The sequence below is a fragment of the Poecilia latipinna genome, unplaced genomic scaffold (genome assembly GCF_001443285.1).
Source record: "Poecilia latipinna isolate Pla-1442-1.1 unplaced genomic scaffold, P_latipinna-1.0 Scaffold13, whole genome shotgun sequence".
Classification (NCBI taxonomy): Eukaryota; Metazoa; Chordata; class Actinopteri; order Cyprinodontiformes; family Poeciliidae; genus Poecilia; species Poecilia latipinna.
In genome coordinates, this window is record NW_015112629.1 from 617,144 (window position 1) to 637,058 (window position 19,915).

General features: G+C 37.4%; 1 protein-coding gene across 1 annotated transcript in view; it reads left to right on the top strand.

Annotated features, from left to right (window-relative positions):
• The window catches only part of LOC106946665 (transmembrane protein 132C), a 179,787-nt gene that overhangs the window by 54,030 nt on the left and 105,842 nt on the right, over positions 1 to 19,915 (top strand). The window contains exon 3 of the mRNA XM_015031179.1: positions 13,192 to 14,116. Within this exon, the coding sequence (XP_014886665.1) occupies positions 13,192 to 14,116 (925 nt within the window). The remainder of the gene's footprint in view (positions 1 to 13,191; positions 14,117 to 19,915) is intronic.

A 19,915-nucleotide genomic window follows, 5' to 3' on the forward strand; every position in this document is an offset into this window, starting at 1 on the left:
TTTTTTTTTTTCAATACTGAAACCAGCATTTTCGGCACTAACAACCATCTGTCACTTAAAGTCACATCAGCCCACTTTCTTGTTCAATTTTAACCTCACCATGCCGTTTTCTCTATGCGAGTAAAACCATGAGTTGCTGCAAAGTCATTGAGTGATTTACAATTTGTGTTTGCAGCCAGATGACTGGATTTATCCAATAAAGTGGTCAATGACTACTGACACACCACACAGCTTTTTTTAACCCCTGAGAATTTCAGCTAATTAGTTGTACTGTAAGCAGTAGGTATTCAGAGTATATAAAATCTGGGAGACTAAGGTGTTCTGTAAGTTTACCCACTACCAACACACACCCGACACACAACTCTTAAGACTGATCTATTGGGTCGTCAATACTCCTAGCAGTTGTGGAGGCGTCCAATTGTATTTTCTGGGCTCCTTACATAGCTGTGCAAGCTGAATTGCATTAGACCCGCTAGATAAATCAAAGGACATGATTCTAACACGGCTACCTACTTTGTTAAGCTTAGAGCAAGCTCACTGAATCAGGTACACCTTGGCATCTTGCAGCCTCAGGATGAAAGACAAACTGCAGAAGGTCCTGAGAGGCAATTATATGCTCACTTGTTTAACAGTGTGAAATGACATGTAGGCCAGAGAACAGATTCTTTACAATTGCACAAACACATGCAATATATACCTTTTATATTGATTTCAGTACAAAATTGCATCAAATAAAGTAAGGGTTTTTTTTGTTTTGTTTTGCTTTGTTTTGCATTGGGAAATTTGTGAAACCTTGCTTTCAGCCAGTGGTGCTTTTAGTAGTTTTGCAAGTTGTTACATGATATGACATGATTTGTAATACCCTGCAGATCAGAAAGCGATTCAGGGTAAGAGAAATCCAAGATGATCCTGCAGACTCTGTAGAAACTTAAAGAATTTATAAAGCAGACAAGTCAACGCTAAGGTTATAGAGGTTATATTTGTGTATGAAGTGAGTATACTTTGTATGTCCTTGTCATGTGCCATTCTCACTTCCCAGCAGCACTTTTCTTAGTATCAAGAATTGCTTATAAGGTTGAACTGGAGGCTGTTTAAAATGCATTAAGTGCTTTTAGGCTCAACTCCTCTGTTATGTTTACATCACTGCTCACTGTCGTGACCTCCATCGCACATAATCAGTTAAAAAAAGATAAATTCTTAGGACTTTCTGGAACCTCTAGAATACTCCATATTGTCTTATCTTTTCCCAGATCAACAGTTTTTAACAATCAACTGAAATCCAGGGGTTCTTATTAGGGACTGACCAAAGAATGTTTAATGCACACACCAAATAAATGATAGAATCATAGACAATATTTTGCAGCATGTTTTTTTGTGTGTGTGTTGAAAGCACTTTTGATTTCTTTGAGCAACACTTCCTATATCTTTTCTTTTTGTCCTTCAAAGGTCGACGCTGAATAATTAATGATTTTGAAAAGCATGGCAATGTGAACTTTGGCTCCCAAAACAGCATTCTGAGTACTGATTTGGCACAGCTCCATCACATTTTTTAAAATAATTTTTTATTCCTCTAAAGAAGTTTTCTTTTCTTGCTTTGTTTTTTTTTTTTGTTTTTTTTTACGTCAGCAATGCTATAAAATCCTGAAATATTCTTTCCTCTCCCACAGAGGACGTTGCTACAGAAATGTGAGTGCCTGTTTGCACAGTTTGTTTGGCAGGTGTCCCTTTCCTTATCTGTCCTGCCATGAAAGACATTTGATTATTCCCATTTAGTAAGCTGTTTGGCTCAAGCAAAGAATAAGCAGCTGCTTGCACTTCACAACTTTTGACAAATCAGAGTAGACAGAACAAATTGTTAGGGAGAGGATCACCCTAAATGTGCAATCTGTAAAGCTATTCTGTAAAACATTACCACAAGGATATTTGCTTTATAGCATTAACACCTGGAGTACTTTTTTCCTTTCTACAGAAAGAAAATCAACTAGCTGCCAAAAAGTACTAAACCCGAGTTATTAGCCATCGCTATACGAGCACAATCTGTTAAATGTATGCTTTTACCAACGTCAGTAAGGCTTCATCTTGTCTTAACAAGGTCAGGATAGTCAGTTCGTCAGCCACATAGACTCATCTATTTGTGTAACATCTACATAAAGAGCCTAAGTGAATGTGAGTCAGAGAAAGCTTTTCTAATTTGTCTGAAAGCCATGTCAACAAAGAGCTAAGTTAGTCAGCACATTACTACCTCTGTGAGAAAAGTTCTAACATGCACAAAAAAAAATCAAGATACACCAGCTCAGCAAAACATAAAGATTAACATTAAACCTCAATATTTCTTCGATGAGTTGAAAGCAACACTAAGGTTTTCTTTAAAAGTCTTCTTTCCCTGCAAGATCGTACATCAACTCTCTGTTTCATCTTTAGATTTAGACTGAAATGAATTGAAATGCCTGTCCGTTCCATTTGGCTAATAATATTTGAGCAATGCATTTTGTTTTAGTTTTTTTAATGTTACAAAACTGATTTTACTTTCGAATCAGTCAACATATTTATATTTTTGTCATTTTGTGGGGAGTCGTGTTCAAACAGAGACGCATTTAAGGTCTTCTGGTCTTTGCATAACCAAAGATGGAAATCTTTTCAGATTCTCGACACGACATTGATCTTGTTCTCAGTACAGCCTGAACATTTCGGTATTGTTCATGGACAGGATCTCAAGGTGTAGGGAATGTAGTTACTTTGAGAGATTCATTTTGTACTGAAGCTGTTTGCAGGTGGGTGTGAAACAGCTGAGATGAGGAAGCACCCTGTGGGGGAAAGTTCAAGTGACTAAGTTTGATTGGGCAGGAAGTGCTGGAAAAAATATCACACTACGGGTTTCTTTTATTATTTTTGTGTTCAAACCAAATTGGGCTTTCACAAGAAGCCCAGAATGTTCCCACTTTAAAACACTGGACACAAACTACACAAGGATTTGTTTACTTTGCAAAAAAAAAAACAAAAAAAACCCAAGCCCACTTTCTCAGGAAGAACAGAGATGGTCTTCTTCCACACCAGAGTTCAGATGAAAGTTAAAAATCTGTTCAAATTAAGTCATGCGAAGAAACTAACACTAATTTATGTAAGCTGAACCAAATAGCTCTGAAATAAAGTCCTAATCTTGAGGCCGTGCTTGTCCACCTATTAAAGATGAACTGCATGATTCAGGTTGGAGTCAGTCTTTGCTTCAAGTGGAAGAGTTTAAGTAATGTATTCTCTAGTGCTGGAGGAGGAGATGGAGAAACAAGGTATCTGCTTTAATGCTCAGGTCTGCTGTGGTGAAGGAAGAGTTCAGCCAAAAAGCCAATCTCTCCATATATACCACTGTTGGTTACAATCCAACATAGAAAACGATTTCAGCAACACGATTAATGCCCTGGACCTCAGCATTCAGAAATTCCTCTTGGTACAATATGGGCACTGAAATTCATACATTGTGTTGATGTTAAAAAAAAAAAAAGAGCCCTGCTAATTATTCAACTCAGGTGTGTTGAAGCAGAGACCCATCTAAATGTCACCAGCTTTTCATATATAAAATATTCTTTCTGCACAAATTACCAAATAATTAGACTTAGGGTTTAAGATCTTTGGCAGGAAACACTTTTAACATCTGAGGTCATTAAACAGTGAGAGGACGTTCTTCTTATGCTCGTAATTATTCATGCTTCAAATTTGTTGAAGTCATGGTACATAAAGCACATTTAATAACTCAACCAATGTTCTTATTATTGGCACACCTGATAAAAGAAAAGGGAAGCTACATAATTTGAAAGTATGGCTTAATACATTAAACCGTTTTATTATCACACCACTTACAAAGGTTCTACTCAAAAATATGAAGTAATGTCGGCTTACGTTGAACTCGTTTCTTTGTCTTCAGCTAAATTAACGTTATCATTTGCATTGTTTGACTTTGTAGAGCATCTGGGGTTCCTGATCTCCAAGGCCCATTGACTTTCCTGCAGAGTAACCTTGCTGGAAATGCCAGAACATTACTCATGCTGCTGTTTTTTCTATTTTTTTTATTTTTTTTTTGTCAACTCACTGCATTATTCGTACTCTCTTAACTGCATCGGATTTTATATATTTGTGCGGAGAAAAAAAAAAAAAAGCATCCCGGGTGTATTATGCACAGTGTAGCTTAAATGGATTCACTTGGATGTGATTACCATGTGCAGGAAGTCATTGTTATTTATGACATGGGGTCTCCCTCCGTATAAGCACACCGCCACATCATCTGTCACTGTCACCGCTTTTATTTGACTTACTACAGAAGTGTGGTTACTTCCGGCAGGGATGTAGCTGGTCAAATTCATGAGTTTACCAAGGCAATCTGTGGTCCTAAATGACAAAACCATAGTCCATACAGTTAAAGTTTAGCCTTGATTACCCCTGTGGGCACGCTTTTATGAATGCTAACTGCTGCTCTGCTCTCCTCAGCACATTTCCTATCCCTTCAAGAGCTCTGGTCTCGTAGTTCATCTCATCCAAAAAGCCACTGGCTCCTTTGCGAGTTCCCGCACTTGCTGTTCTCCTTCTCGCTTTTCTGACACCGTACAATGCACAACGCTAAGCCCAAAGGCTTTGGGCAGAATAGAAGTGTCATAAAAAAACCCATTCACATCCCCAAATGGCTCTTCAAGGCGGAAAGTTTTAAAGGTTTTGTTCCCGTTCTGCAAAAGTGGCAAAGTGCTGCTCATTGCTGCAACCCGCTACCTCCACCAGGAAACAGATAGAGGGACTTGAGTATAAAATATTCCTAAAGCTGTCAAAAAAAAAAGAAAAAAAAAAAAATCAAGAGCTGCTGAAATTTCCCCCGTCGTGCTCAACTAATGCCCAGATGGACTTTTTTTTTTTTTTTTTGCTTCTTATTTTTGTTTCTATTCCCATTTCCTCTGGATTTCCGTAAAACAGAAATATGTTATTTCCCAGCAAGGGATGGATTTTAAATGCCTCTCTTTGCACCAGTTACCTTTCAGTCTGAACCAAGGCCACTTGCGGTGCACCAAACCAGCTATTGAAGAAATGACAGCTTACAGGCAACACGTTCTCAGGTTTGTTTAGACCATGTAATTTGCACTCTGCACATATCCATCCCCGCAGGGAAAAATGAAGGAAATTTAAGCTCTGTCTTTTGATGTGTCCTTCACGTAGACATCCTATAAAAACACTGGCAAAGATGACAAAGTAATAAAAAAAAGCTAAACAAAAATACACTAAACGGAAAGAACATGTTCATAGTTATCAAGTCAACCATCAGTTTATTATCTCATTCTTTTCAGGCTTCAACATTTATTTTACTGAATTGGCAATCAAAAAGAGCAAAGGTTTTGGATTGCATATGCATATTTAAAATAAAAAGGGATTTCTTATAAAAACAAACATCAATTTTCCTACAACATTAAATCACCCTTTCTAAATCTATACTTAGGAGGCTCATAGCCCAGCCAAGAAAGAGTTACATTTCCATGCCACAGCAGTACAGATCTGAACTCATTTCATATTATCAACATGTTGAATCAGATCTGTAGGCTGGATGTCTGAATTAATAAAATCCAAGCAAAAAATGCGTCTAATCCTCTTACTTAGTCATTTTAAAGCTTCTGTTCTTTATCGTGTTCTTTTATACATCATAAAAAGGTAACATTTGTAAAGTAATCAACCTGTTACTTGATTTCTCCCATCTTTGACACATTGATGCATATTTTGTCCATTTTGTCAACAAAACACAAATGACTAATGAATCATGCCGTTTCATTTTATTTTCTTTTTATGAAGGTTTTTTAAACAGTTCTGATTGTTATGATTTTTTAAAGACTTCCAGTAATTCTTTATGGAAATGTTTTTTTTTTTCTTTTGGTATATACAAATTTATGTCATATGCTATGCAAAATATATCTTTTGATTTTAAGTTTTCATATTAGATAATTTATTAACTCAATGAACAGACGAGCTCTAATCGAATCAAATCATGGCAAAATGCTTTTTTTAATGATAAATATTCTTTCACTATTTGTCCCTTGACTTGTATCAAACTTTAAGAATGATTTCTTATTGATTTCTTTTACAGATTGGCTTTCTTCTTGTCACTTTTTGTCATATGGCCACATTTGTAGCGTGCACACCGTTTGTCTTATCTGAGTTGTGGATCCTCCGTCAGAGTAACTGGCCTCTCAGTCTAGTTGAAGCGCCTTGTCTTTGTGAAGTTGCGGCTGTGTCAAACTCTTTGTTTTTGGATGATGGATTGAACAGTGATCTATGAAATATTTAAAAAGTCACATTGATTTATAACTTAGCTGCATCAGTTCTCTATAAAACATCTTCCCTGAACTATCTGCTGGGTTCCTTTTGCTATTCTATTTACCCCTTACTGTTCTCCACACACACACACAAAAAAAAAAACATAAGTTACAAAACAGCTGTATGTATATTAAAATTTGTCACACACACTGTTCACCAATTAGTTGACTTCTGAAGGGAGATGGTGGCACTGGACTTTGCTTGGGGATATTGTATTTTAAAAATTGAAAACATATCATTTTCCTTCTGTTTTGTGCTCATTTGTTTTAGTCAATAGCTTGAAATCTCAGTAAAACACCTTGAAGTTTGTGCCTATTTCATAGCAAAATGCTAAAAACAAAGTTAGAGGTGTGAATACTTTTGGAAAATCCTGTATATGTGCATGTGTTTGTTTTTAAAGGTGAGATAAGAGGCTGATGCTTGTGCCCGAGATGAAAAAAGACTGTTCTAAAATTCTTTATGTTCAAACTTGGTTTGCTGGCAGAAATGACCCAACAGCTATTTTGGAGCTCAAAGAGCTATAAGATTAACCCGAGGTGAAAACAACTCAGGCTCTGAAGGAACACGAGTCCCTGACTTATTGCTGATATCTGTAAGAAATGAAGCCCTGCTCCATCCATCTCGGTCAGGTCACAATACTTCATTTTTCCTCATTTCTCTGAAAGGGGAAAATATGATTCCCTTATCGATTGCTGCATAAATGTGTTGCCTAGTGATGAAAGATGAGGTGTGCTTTGCTTTTATGTGATCCGATTAACCCCCAGCTGGGATCGGGCTCTCTGCTATGCCCTCGCTCTCCTGCGGTGTCGGGGTCCGTGTGATGGGCACTTAGAGCGATTAGTGTTGCTTTGTGTTGTGTTTGTCTTGAGATATCATCCAAGACGTTTTATTAACCAAGGGGATTATTTTCCTGTCAAGTAGCCTTCAGTGGATTTAATGCAGACCTTTGCTATATCGTAAATGTGTGATTAATAGCTGCGCACCATTTTTTTTTTTTTTTCATGTCTCACTATCATGGCGTTTATGTACTTAATCTACTAATGCTTGACTTTTCTTGTTTTTCTGCAGTTAGTTTAGAAATGGTAGGATGGGGCACATTGTGTATGAACATTTGTCACTTGTTTTCACACACCTGTGTGATTGTACACAAGTTAACAGAAACATTTGCAGTGGAAACATGAAACAGGTGTTTCTGTGCATAAACAAAGTAGCCAGAGAGCAACAGACCAGATTCAGTTGTTGAGGCTACACCTAAACTTTATTTATACATAATTTAGCCAAGTCACGGTCGCTTGGGTAAAAATTATAAATTGTACTGCAAATAATTACACCTTCACTTTTATAGTAGTAAATAAAATCCATTACAGTTAATTGTTGACATAAGGAAGTTCTTCTGTGTGTAATTTAATCTCAGTATAAACACAGTTGTTTAGTGGAGGCCTGAGAAGTCAGATGTAGCATATTAGCGAAGAAACAGTAGAAGCATAAAAAGAGGACATTAATCAAATTGGGATTAGAGTTTTAAAGACATATCCCTTCATCTGTCTTTGATTTTCCTGCCTGCCACATTTCAAATTATAATTTAATATATTAAAAGAAATGATGCCATAGAATCTAGCAACAGTGAATTATGTTTGGGGAACAACCTCAGTAATGCTGTTTCCACTGATTCAGATGTTACTAAAACAAATACAAAATTCAGGACAGTAGCTTTTCAGTGACCCATGTTTTCTAGCTTTTGTAAGAGTCTTACTCTTGTTATGAAAATAAATATTTCACTATTGGTCTTGGTTAAACTCTTTGGCTCAAACACATTCATCCTCGTTCATAGAGTCGTTGATTGAGGATTTTCTATTGGTGAGCTGGGTCAGACAGTTCACTGGACTCTGAGACATTCTGTCTCTTTTCCTTTTTAATGTGCATGCGAGACCTTATCAAAACCCATCTTTGATAAGGCTCTTGAAGTCCTTGACTTCGCCAATGGTAATTTCTGTATGTGAGCAGCAGCTGACATTTAAATCCAGTCCTCCAAGAGCCCAAAATACCCTTTTCATCCCATTGTTCGGTGGCTGAAAATGAGAAAGTTGCCTTGCGCTATGACCGGCAGTCGGTCCGCTGATGATGACTTAGATCCCCTAAGCAGTTTCTCCGCAGACCGGGGCCTGAGACTGAGTAAATGTTTAAAAGTTAGGAAATGCCATGTAAAGATCAAACTTTAATGTTTTACCTTGTGAATGTTCAAAAAATTGTGATCAAAAACCCTTTAAATGTCAGTGATGGAAGACACGAAACAAGGACTTTCAGCTTTAAAGCACACAATCAGCAGTGCAAAAGGACCCCAGCTTTTCATGATGCTAAAGTGATTGACATAAAAACATCAGGAAACATAAGAACGTGTGGGTTGTTTATAATTTGAATGACTTTGATTTCCGTCTGAAAGACCTTGTGTTTTCTTTCGTTCAGAAATCACAAATAGCTGCTCACACAAGACATCCAGCTCCTTTTGTCAGTCCTGGAGGGAGGCTTTGAAATTGTGACTCACATAAGATGTTTTTGGTTTAAAAGTAGTGATGAATAGACTCTTTCATTACAGTTTTGAGAAATAATTTAACCCTCATTTGCACATAATGTTGTGGGACCATATAAGTGAGTCTGGGCTGTTGCATGATTACAGCAACCTTTTTTTTTAAGCTTTGGATACATTTTTTGAGTTTGCATGTCCTCCTTGTGCATTGAGATTTGTCCAGTTCCAGTCTCTTTCCACTGGCCAATGCTCTGCTTATTGAATTATGGCTTTAAATTGAATTTTGGAGTCAGTGTGCAGAGGAGTAATAAAAACGCTTCATATTACAGATTAAATTTTGCCCACAGTAACAATAAAACGATTAACTGGTTTAATCAGCCGTGGTGTATTAACATTTATATTTATACTTTACAAATCTACAACAAAATTAGAAAGTACCATCTACTTAGCAGCCCAAAACAACTGGAACCGTTTTAGTACGTCAATCTTAAGATCTAGAGAAACTGCTATTGGTTTATAATTGTGGAGCACTTTTGTTTTTTTCTTTTGCTTTTCTTCCGTTTTTTATTTTCTTTGTATTTCCTGTAATTCGTGTAAAGTGCTATGAAATGCTCCGTTGCTGAAAATGTGCTATATAAATAAAATGACCTTACCTTACTTTACCTTTACACAACTAATCGGAAACTTGACTTTAGGAAAAACTGAACACTGTACATGTTCAGCTGAATAACAAAAATATATTTATCTAATAAACCCCAGCCAATTGCACCAAGTCACTGACTTGCAGCACTCCTCCTTCGTTCAATTAGTACTTTTTAAAGTGTTAGAAAGTTCTGGAGGGCCGCGTACGTAGCTACGGCAAACCTTTACTGCCTCAAGTTTGAGACCTGTGCTGTACAGTAAGGGCAAATTTAAAACGCAAGGAGCTCTCAGCTATTTCTTGTTTCCTGATCTAAAGTCTCTGTTGTTCTCCTCGAGGAGTGACTTTAGTTTAGAGTAGATCCAGGGCTTGTTATTGTAGAAACACTGCTTGTTCACGAGGGGCACAGTGTTGTCCACACAGAAGTTAATGTTGTCCATGATGCAGTCTGTTGTGCTGGCAATGTCCTCCTCATGACGGGCACAGAGCTCTTCCCACACAGCGGAGCGGAAACGGCTCCCCGGACCGTCTCTTCGCTGAGCGTTTCGTAACTGCTTGTCTGTGTGCTTGGGGTGTATACAAAGGCTGGAGACGAACCAGGTTGTGATCTTAGCCCCCTCAGCTGGGGGAGAAGTGATGAGCCTCCTTGTTTTTGGCACACAACGAGTCCAGCTTTTTATTGTCTGTGGTGTGGCAGAGCAGCTTTGCATAAAGCATCTCTGGATGTAGGCTTGGAACAAATCTTGGAGCCGGGTTAAGAGATGTTCCCTCTTAACCCTGTCAGTAATCACTTTTACTTGTTTAGGCAAAGAAGAGTCTGGGGAAACTGTAAGCTCATTTATGTTGCATGTTAAAAGAAGCTCTTCATCTTTTTAAGGTGCTGCTTGTGGCAATCTTTGTCTCTCTTGGAATCTTAGAGCAAAAGCAGTCAAAATATTAACCCACCCACTCAATTTTCAATTGCTCTTCTTACACTTTCACCTTATAAAACATCTTTCTGAAGTTTATGTAAAAAAAAAAAAAAAGTCAGATTTAAACTTAATATATTTGATCAGGAATGGCAGTAGATGGTAAATTAACACATGGCGTGAAATAATGTGAGAGTAAGAGGAGAAGGAGAGAAATGGCAAGATGGGGGGATTATTTTCCTTGGATGAAGTTCCTACTTTGGTCGCTACGGATAAGAGCAGGTGATTATGAGAAGTAGTTTGATGTGAAGCCACTAGTCTCTGTTGGAGACCTATTTAAAAAAAAAAAAAAAAAAAGAAGAATTAGGGTTTATTTTAAAACATGTTCTCCTAGTGACATAGAGCTCTGTGGGCTGGATAAGAAAATAAAATACATCCCAAATCTGAAACGAACATCCGTCTAATGATTAGAGGATGATGTGATAAGACTGTCTTAGACCTAGAAGAAATCCCCTGCGAGACTTTACAGTTGGGATTTACCACAGGGGTTCAGTTTCATTTGGAGCAACAGTTCTGCAGCCATGATTTACAACTATAGTAGCTGCAGATATGAAATCCAAGGGCAACCTCAGGGCTGCAAATCACACCAGTTTTGCCTTTCTGCTGCTGCTGCATCGTCATGAGAAGGAACACATTCTCAATCCAAAGTTACAAATTACAGAGTTTTTATGTTGAAATATTTAGTTTTCATCCGTGTAAGTAGAAACTAGGACAGTGTGTCACGCCTAATAGAGGGGAGGATAGACAGCAAAATCCTCTCATTCTGCAGTATGATCCAGCATCAGCTAAGCACTGGACTGCCTCGTGACATCACACATATATATATATATATATATATATATATATATATATATATATATATATATATATATATATATATACCCACTAAGAACAGTTTTGAGTAGTTTGAAGTCCAGACATGAAGCTGTTTCTTAGAAAATAATGTGACTAATCTATATGTCTTGTTATTTTATTTGACATTTACTGCTTCTGCCAATGAGTATTGAGAACAGAGAACTCTGTAATTAGGTTTGGATGTTTGTTCTCTTTCTTTTTTTTAATCAGGTCGTCCAACACAATTTGTGTTGGAGTCGGGCATTATTCTGAACAATTCTCAATTATTTGAAGAAAATGTGTATGCCTGCTGATGTTTTTTTTTTCTTTTCTTTTTTTTGTCACTGATAATAAAAGCCTAAATAGCTTTTTCTAACCCATATATTAACAGCTTCAGCTCAAAGATAGAGTAGGTAATATGCGGGGAGCTTGGAGCGGAGCTCAACCTGCAGCTTCACTTTAAAAGGAGTCTGTTTTAATGGTTTTGAACATTTGATTTGTTCCAGAATTTATTGGGTAAACTATATGTCCAACAAGGCATTCCCTTTAACCTTTGAATTACTTGAGTTTCTCCAAAATGAACAGCAGGATATTTTGGGCCTGGACCTTATGGTTCAGTTTCACCATCATCTTGAGACATGCTATAAGACGAGAACAGCTGAAAAGCATAACATTCTGTGCGATGAATTCCTGAGAGCAGCTGCTAAATTTAGCTACGTTTATTCTGTTCGTTTTCCAGTTAGAAGAATGTTGGTGTAATTAAAATGTTAATTTTGAAGCATTAGGAATAATTGTTGCTTTTTTTCTCTCTTTTAAATAAGGATAAATAAATCATGTTGCACATTTTTTCTTCAAACTTCTGTATTAGATTTTACCTCATATTCCACCATCTGTAATCTGAAATGGCTTGTCAAGTCGCTCATTTATCTTGAAACGACATTTGCATATTTCATGGCTGATTGACTCTTTAATTGTAAAATCCAGTCTTGAACTATTTATTTAGGGATGCAGCTGCAGTTTTTATTTTGAGTACTTGGTTTATCAGTCTTATATTGTTTGACTCGTTCTGTCCATCCAGCAAGCCAGTCATTGGTTTCTGGCCTGTCACAAATCACTACCACTCCCTGTCTCCACACAACATGCAGGGTCCAAGACAGAAAATCAATGGGTCCTAATGGGCTTCTCCATCAGTCCAAATATCTGAAGTTTTATGCTTGATGGTGGAGACAAAGGTGGTGAGGAGGATTTACAGGATAAGGTGATGGAGGCAAGCTCTGAGGTCATGTGAGGATGGGCTTCATTCCATAAATGTGCTTTGAGACTTGTGTGTTTTAATTAAGTTGATATTAATTAAAACACGTATAATTATAGGAATTGAGACAGGCATCTTTCAAAAGATGGTAAAACAATGTAAAAGCAGCATTAAAGGAGGAGGGAGGAAAAAAAAATTATTACCATTTCATTTTTTTCTTTTAAATGCAGCTTTCAGTCAGAAAAATAAAATCACTTTAGTAAAAATAAAAGGTTTCTTTAAACTCAACATGTTCAGTAGTATAATCAAGTTTATATGTAGCTACATAATAAAATATAAATATATCTTAGTGCAGCCTTCCCTGTTTCATTGTAGCTCTCAGAAATCAACCAACAACTCGCTCATACAATCACTATGATACTACGTCTAATTGTTTCACCATTTGAATATTACAACATAAAGACATTCACCTTTAGCGAAGGGTTAAACAGGTTTGTCTGGAGACTTTGAGTACAAAGTATGTTTCTGGGAAAAACACAAGGGTGTCTTGTGTTTAGTCTTACTAACTAGTCTTACTAATAAAAGTAAAATGACCAAAACTTGTTGAAAAGTGATTTTCATTTTCTTTTTCTTTCAGTGGTTGACTGCAAGGTTGTTCTGGATGGCCTGCAGAGGTATGGCCCCACGCCAATGTACCTACCGGTCAGCTACCAGATCCTCAATGCTGAGTCAGCATTCTTCTTACTGGAGGCAAACCAGGACATAATGAGGAACTCCAGCCTCCAAGCTCGAACAGAGTCCTTCTTTATCCATCAAGCTCGGCAGATGCCCTTTGTCAACGCCAGCTACGGGCCGCTTTCGGTCCAGCAGCCTGTTCCTCTGGAGATGCTGCAAATACTGCCAGGGCCATTTAATGCACCGTCCCTCACTTTATCAACAGCGCCAACGTCGGCGACCTCTTCGCCTCTGTTTGCATTCAACTGGAAGGTCCACACGTACATCATCAGCGAGCAGATTCATCCCAGCTGGCCGAAGGTTCAGGTGTTGTTCTACATTGCCGGCAGGGACTGGGACGATTACAGCACCGTCCACAAGCTACCTTGCGTCCGGATGTTTGCTTTTCATGAGACCCAAGAGGTGCGAGGTACATGTCGACTAAAAGGTGAGCTGGGGATTTGTGTTGCTGAGCTGGAACCTCTGGCCAGCTGGTTCAGCCCGCCAACTGTGAGGCCCGGCAGGCAGCGGGTCTCAGAGCAGGCTCAGGGCACGCCTGTGGAGCTCTACTACATAATTCAAGCCTCGGACAGCGGAGACTGCAGTTCAGAGGACTCCAGAAAGGGCAGCCCAGTTCACACAGAACAGCAGAGGCCTTTGGGCTACTTTGCAGGGCATACACCTATGCAGCGCATTGGGAGCGTCAGACTGTTGCAGCCATTATCCGAGTTGAAGTTGGACGATAACTTTGTGGTGATGGCCCCCTCTAAACCCATAAGACAGAGAGAGACGGTCTCGACTTTTCTGGCCCTGTCCACATTTTCATCGGTGCAAATTTTCACCCTCAGGTGAGTTGGATTCCTAAATATATTCTAAGATTGTGTTAGACAAATTGTTGAATCTGCTTTTTTTTTTTTTTAAGAATCCAAATCTTTAACAGGGGATGTTTTTGTTTTTTTATTATTATTATTATTATTATTATTATTATTACTTTGTGGTTTGAAAGCTTTTCCTGTAACAGATTGTTCTTTAAGTAGAATAGAGGATTCATTTCTAGTTCTGGTTTTCTAAAAATGTTTGGGGAACAGCTTTTGTTCCTTAGCATTCGCAAGTCAAATGTTCTCCCTACATTATAATTTTTGTACTTCTTTCTTCATCAAGTTAGTTTAATCATTTTCAAAAGCAACATGCAAAAGATATTAGAAAACCAGAGTTATTAACTGTGTAAATACTATAAGTCTGGTTCTAAAATGTTGGCTATATTAATTCACAGAAAGACTGAAAACTCAAATGGAATATGATGGCTTGTGTCTGGATTCATTTTATCCCTAGTGGTTTTGGAATAGATTAAAGCTTAATCTGGAATAGCTCAGATCTCAATCCTATTCAAACTGTTTGGATGATGCTCAAAAGATGGGCCGGTCATTGCGTTCCTTCATGATTCCGTCCGATTCTCGCCTCCTTTCAGTGCTTCGACTGGGACTTCTCCCATTGACTTTGATTTCTGCATGGGGTTGTTTACAGTTCATGCACTTTCTAGTAAGCTTCATCAAGGTATCACATGCCATGGCCAAGCGTTAGCGATTGGGTAAAATGTAAAACTACAACAGAGCCACCATGCCTTCAGCAAGCAGTTCTTCCTCAATAAATTCAAATTTTTACACTCTATTGTAGTTTTTAAAATTTCCTGAAGGTATATTTTGCATTATGAATGCATCCTGGAAAAATAACTCTTTAAAAGCCCAAGATTAACATCACATTCACACCAATGCTGATTGATTTCAGACTTCTGGCTGACTCTGTATCCTGTGCAACAGTAAATAAGACTTAATTAAACAATGTTTGAGACCACATTTTTGAAGAGTTTCACACTGCAGGAGATTAACTGTCTCTTAGTATGCACCATTTGAGAGAAAAAAAATAGTGGATCAATATCTTACTGAAATAGCTTGACTTCACAACAACTACACCTTGTCATTGTTGATCACATTAGGAATGGCTAAAATAATCCACACCACATATTTGTGTGTTTGTAGTTTGTTTTGCTTGGATAACACTTTAATTACACCTTAGTGATTCCTCTTATATACTCTTGTTCTTGCCATATGCACTAATTTTCTAAGCTGCACATTTGGAACCTTTTTTTGTCTTATTTGACTAAAGAGAGGTGCAACAAAGTATGACACATTGAGCTTACTCTGCACCAAATTACTATTCAAAGTGACTTTAATTGCTCCATGTTGTTTGATGCAAATTAAGGTACAAGAGGCATGCATTTCCGCTTGGCTATTCTCCTTCCTGCAATCTAAGTCATGGCAGATGAATCAGTTAGCAGCGTCGAAGTGAAGCTGCGACAGAGGGCTTTGGCAATTTGTCAACGTTGGGTGAGCAGGAAATCTGCCAAAAAGCCTCATTGGTTTTTGTCTCACACCAATGATGATGAACTCCCGTGAAGTATTAGTGCTCCCACTGTGTGTTTGTCACATTTGTCAGCGTGAGTGCAAATGGAAACTTTAAAGGCGATATTCCGCCTTCAGTTCCTCTTTGCACCAGTATTGCACCCCGTTTGTTTTTAGAACTTTTTTTTGTTGTTGTTGTTCTGTTTTTCCGCTGGGAGAGCAACAGCTTAAAATTCATCAGAAATATCTCATTAGTAACCAAATGTTCGGATATCAAAGTGTTTGAAAACCCATGCAGTTTGTGGCTATCGTACCAAAGTTTGCAAGAAGCGTATGCTGTGATGGTTGATGATTTCTTGCTGGCTTTGCCATGTGTTGCTTTCACCTTCAGTGACAAAAGCAGGGGTTTAGGTAAGTTTCCCCTGATCCTGTACTTTTCATCACATAGCTTTTAAAGCTCGTCATATTTCCATGATGATGTATATTCATGCTCAGTATCACAAGTGGTGGTTCACAGAGGAGTGTCTGTGCTGGTTTTGATTCTGTGTTGTTAAGCAGTGATGTTATTCCTCCTCCTTTCATTGCCTGTATTTGCACACTGTCAACCAATGTTTGCTTTTGCTGTAGTGTGGCTGTGTTTGTGGACAGCTTAGTTTAAGTAGCTTTGGTGTGCTTCTCTCAGCTGCTCAGGCTTCATTAACTATTTATGGATTACTCGCTTCCTTCCCCACTATCTTTACTCCACGTCTTATCATGTACTTTCATGTACTTTCATGAAAGTACATGAAAGTACCTTTCATGTACTTGTTTAACTTGTGACAAAAGAATAGAATAATTACTTTTCATAGCCTTTATTCATACCAGTGCTGCTGCCAGATGGCATCGGTAGAGTGTTTCTTCAAAATTTAACTTCCCTGTCTGTGGGTTTTCGCTGAATAACTACATGTTGGACAAAATGTTGCAGTCTAGTGTTCCTTTTTTTCGTACTGCAGAACTTCAACCGTGATGCAAGAGCTACAAAATTTATGCTTTTGAAATCAAGAATCATTTATGCAGTGAATCGGTTTGCTGGGCTTGCAGTTTTGAGAGTAGTACATTCTGCACATAAAAGCAAGCACATAAAGTGCATCCGAAAAAAAATAATTTCTTTCAATTTTTAAGTCCCATCACTGATTTTTAACTGAATTACAACTTAATGTTCCATGCTGACAAAATAATATGCTTTGATCTAAACTATTTTTCAAATCATTTGCACCCTCTGTAGTGTGTTTTGTACCAGGGTCGTCCTTTATTTTACTCCATTTGAGAAACTTCCTTGCTCTCATCAATGCAAATCAACCCTAATTAATTGGGGAAGACCAATTATATTGACTATTACCTGAGCTATGATTCTCTGGACTCACTATGGACTGAGCTATCTGGCTGCTTCACTGATATAGGCTGCCCTAAGGCTGCCACACTCTTTATAATTTTAGTGAAAGCATTTGTTTGCACTGGATTTTGTTCAGGAGTACCAGAGTAAAGTATGATGAATGTATATGAATGCCACAATTTTTCATATGTTTTTATTTAAAAAATTTCAGGGAAAAAAAAAAAAAAAATCATAATCATTCCAATATAATTCATGAAGGTTTTTGTGACAAAATATGAAAAACTCCTAGGGATGTGAGCAGTTTTGCCCCTCTTTTCTTTCTTCTACAGTGTTAGAATCATAATGTGTTCATTTTCTGAGAATGCAATTCACCAAGGCAAATTTTCTTCATTATGGTTCATATGGTGGAGAGGGTTTTTTAGAAAAGATAAACGCGTGCATCCTTGCACTCCAGCAAGCCTCCTTGAACTTTGCTCCGTTAGACAGATTAAATAAATAGAGAAATCTGTCAGTGTGTTCTAAAGGGTTCAATTTCCTGCCACTGGCAGGATAAGAACAGCAGGAACACAAAGTTGAAAAATGTGAGAAGATTCTTGGGTCACCGCAATTAATTCAGGCTCGGCACATCAATTTTCAAATAATATAGAGAGAAAAGTCAAACAGAACAAATGGAGCGTGGTAATTGTGATTTATTTTATAGTTTTCCTATTGAGTCGCATACATCCACATTGTCTCTATTATTCATTTTAAGGAGATTCAAGTTTTGATACATGTCTGTTTGCAAAACAAGCAGCTGAATATTCAACAAAAAAACATGACATCTATGGGTTATATTGCTTCAAATACTAAGCACACACATCCTGCCATGATATGACTTTACAATGGAGTGTTATTTTTCACTTCGTTGTAAAATAATGACTGTGAGATTCTGTATTGTGAGGCTGCAGCCCTTTGCTGTGTTGAGTTTATCGCTGTGGAGGTATTTGCTGTATAACATTGTCAATGTATGTATTTTAAGTACTTTTATGAATTATGAAGATAAATAACATATAATTTTATTTGACTGGATATTATTTCATTAAGCATATGTATTACTCTCAAAAAAAAATGAGGGCATTTTCGCTCTCATTTTGGTTTACACCAGTTTTTTCTTCTAAAATATTACAAATTATGACCAAAGAACTCCAAGTGATGCTCCACTGGTGGATGTTATTTATTAGTCACATAACCACAATAAGCTATTTGTAGACAGTAGAAAATGACGTGAAATTATTTCCTTCTAACATAGATGCAAAATGCCACTCCAATGGAAATGAGTGGACACATGACCAGTATGAAATGTCCTGTATCAAGGGCTCCTTTTGTTCTAGTGTTGTTTATTTACTGCAGTAGAGACAGACCAAAGTGACAGACTGGTCGGCAACTTTGTTAAAGTGCTTGTTATATCAGCGGAAACTTTCAAATTACATCTGTTGTTTTGCTTTTTTTGGTTATTTTATTGTATTGAACAATCCAAAAACTACATTGACTCCCACTCTACTTCTAGTGTCCAAATTGTTTTGTTTTTTTTTCATCCCAAAGCAGGTGTAACTGTTTGAGGGAGATGGAACTTTATGTCTTGAGTTTAGACACATTTTTACATCTGAATGATTCATGAGTCAGAATTAGTTGGCAAACAAACAAACAAACTGAATATTCAAGGTAATGGACTGTAAATGACTGGACAAAATTGTGAAAAAGATGTAATGGATTAAGGAAAACATTGAAAGAATTCAGAAAACATTTGGAAATATCGCTCTCTGATGTAGTGTTTTCAAAAACTTTTTAGTTATGTGGGAGAGTCTCTGGTCTTGGTATCATAGACAAATTAGCTAAAATCATGGGACTTCTATATTGACCACTTTTATTGCACGGATCATTGGATAGTTGGCTGTATTTGATTTTATCTAAACAAATATTATGCAAGTACTTTACATTTAATTGCAGGCTTTTTAGTCCCAGTGCCCTGATAACCAAATAGACAGTGATGAATCTTTAAATCTACATTTTGTACTTGCAGATACACGTACACCAACACATACACACACACGTACACCAACACACACGTACACCAACACACACGCATACATTAATCCGTAGAGTTGCCCTGAACCAGCTAAAAGTCACGCCGTGTTTGTCATGTTAAAGTCTCCCTTAGGAATCAGTAATTCCCTGCCTCATTAGGTAAGGGGAGAGTGGTGTAACAGGTTGCTAAAAGATTCTCAAGCTACTCCTTTATTCAACATGCAAATTAAACCACTATTTCCTCCTCAACAAATTAACAGGCTTTTCAAAAGATAAACTGCCCTAGCCGTATTGTAATTTTGACTAAACAATCCAACATATTTCTGCTAAAACCCTCAGGGGGCAGAATTGCTGATGAATGCAAATGAATTTCTAAAATGTGAGAGTGTAAAGGTAGAAGTATGAGATTTTTCAAACTGTGCCAGTCAAAAATAGGTTGTTTTATTTATGGATTTAGCAGGTCAGCAAGGCAGAAATGTTAATAGATCCAGAAGGACTGGTCATATTTGAACATCATGCAAGTATGATAAGTAGTCCTAAGCTCATTCAAATTCTGAACAGGGTTCAGGTTTACAGGTCCTGTGCATCACCTGTTTACTGTTTTTGGTATTGTTGGATAAAATATCAGCAGAAGAAAATGTTGAAATAAAGATGTTTCCTACAGTGCATTAGATTTATCTTGCCACTCTCGACTGTGATCCAGTTCTTTGTTAAAGGTCACCTGCGATAGGTATGTCTCTTTTCCATTTTCATTCTGTGGTTATCTTTTCTTATATTTTATCTGCTGCCCTTTTTTTTTTTTTTTTTTTCTT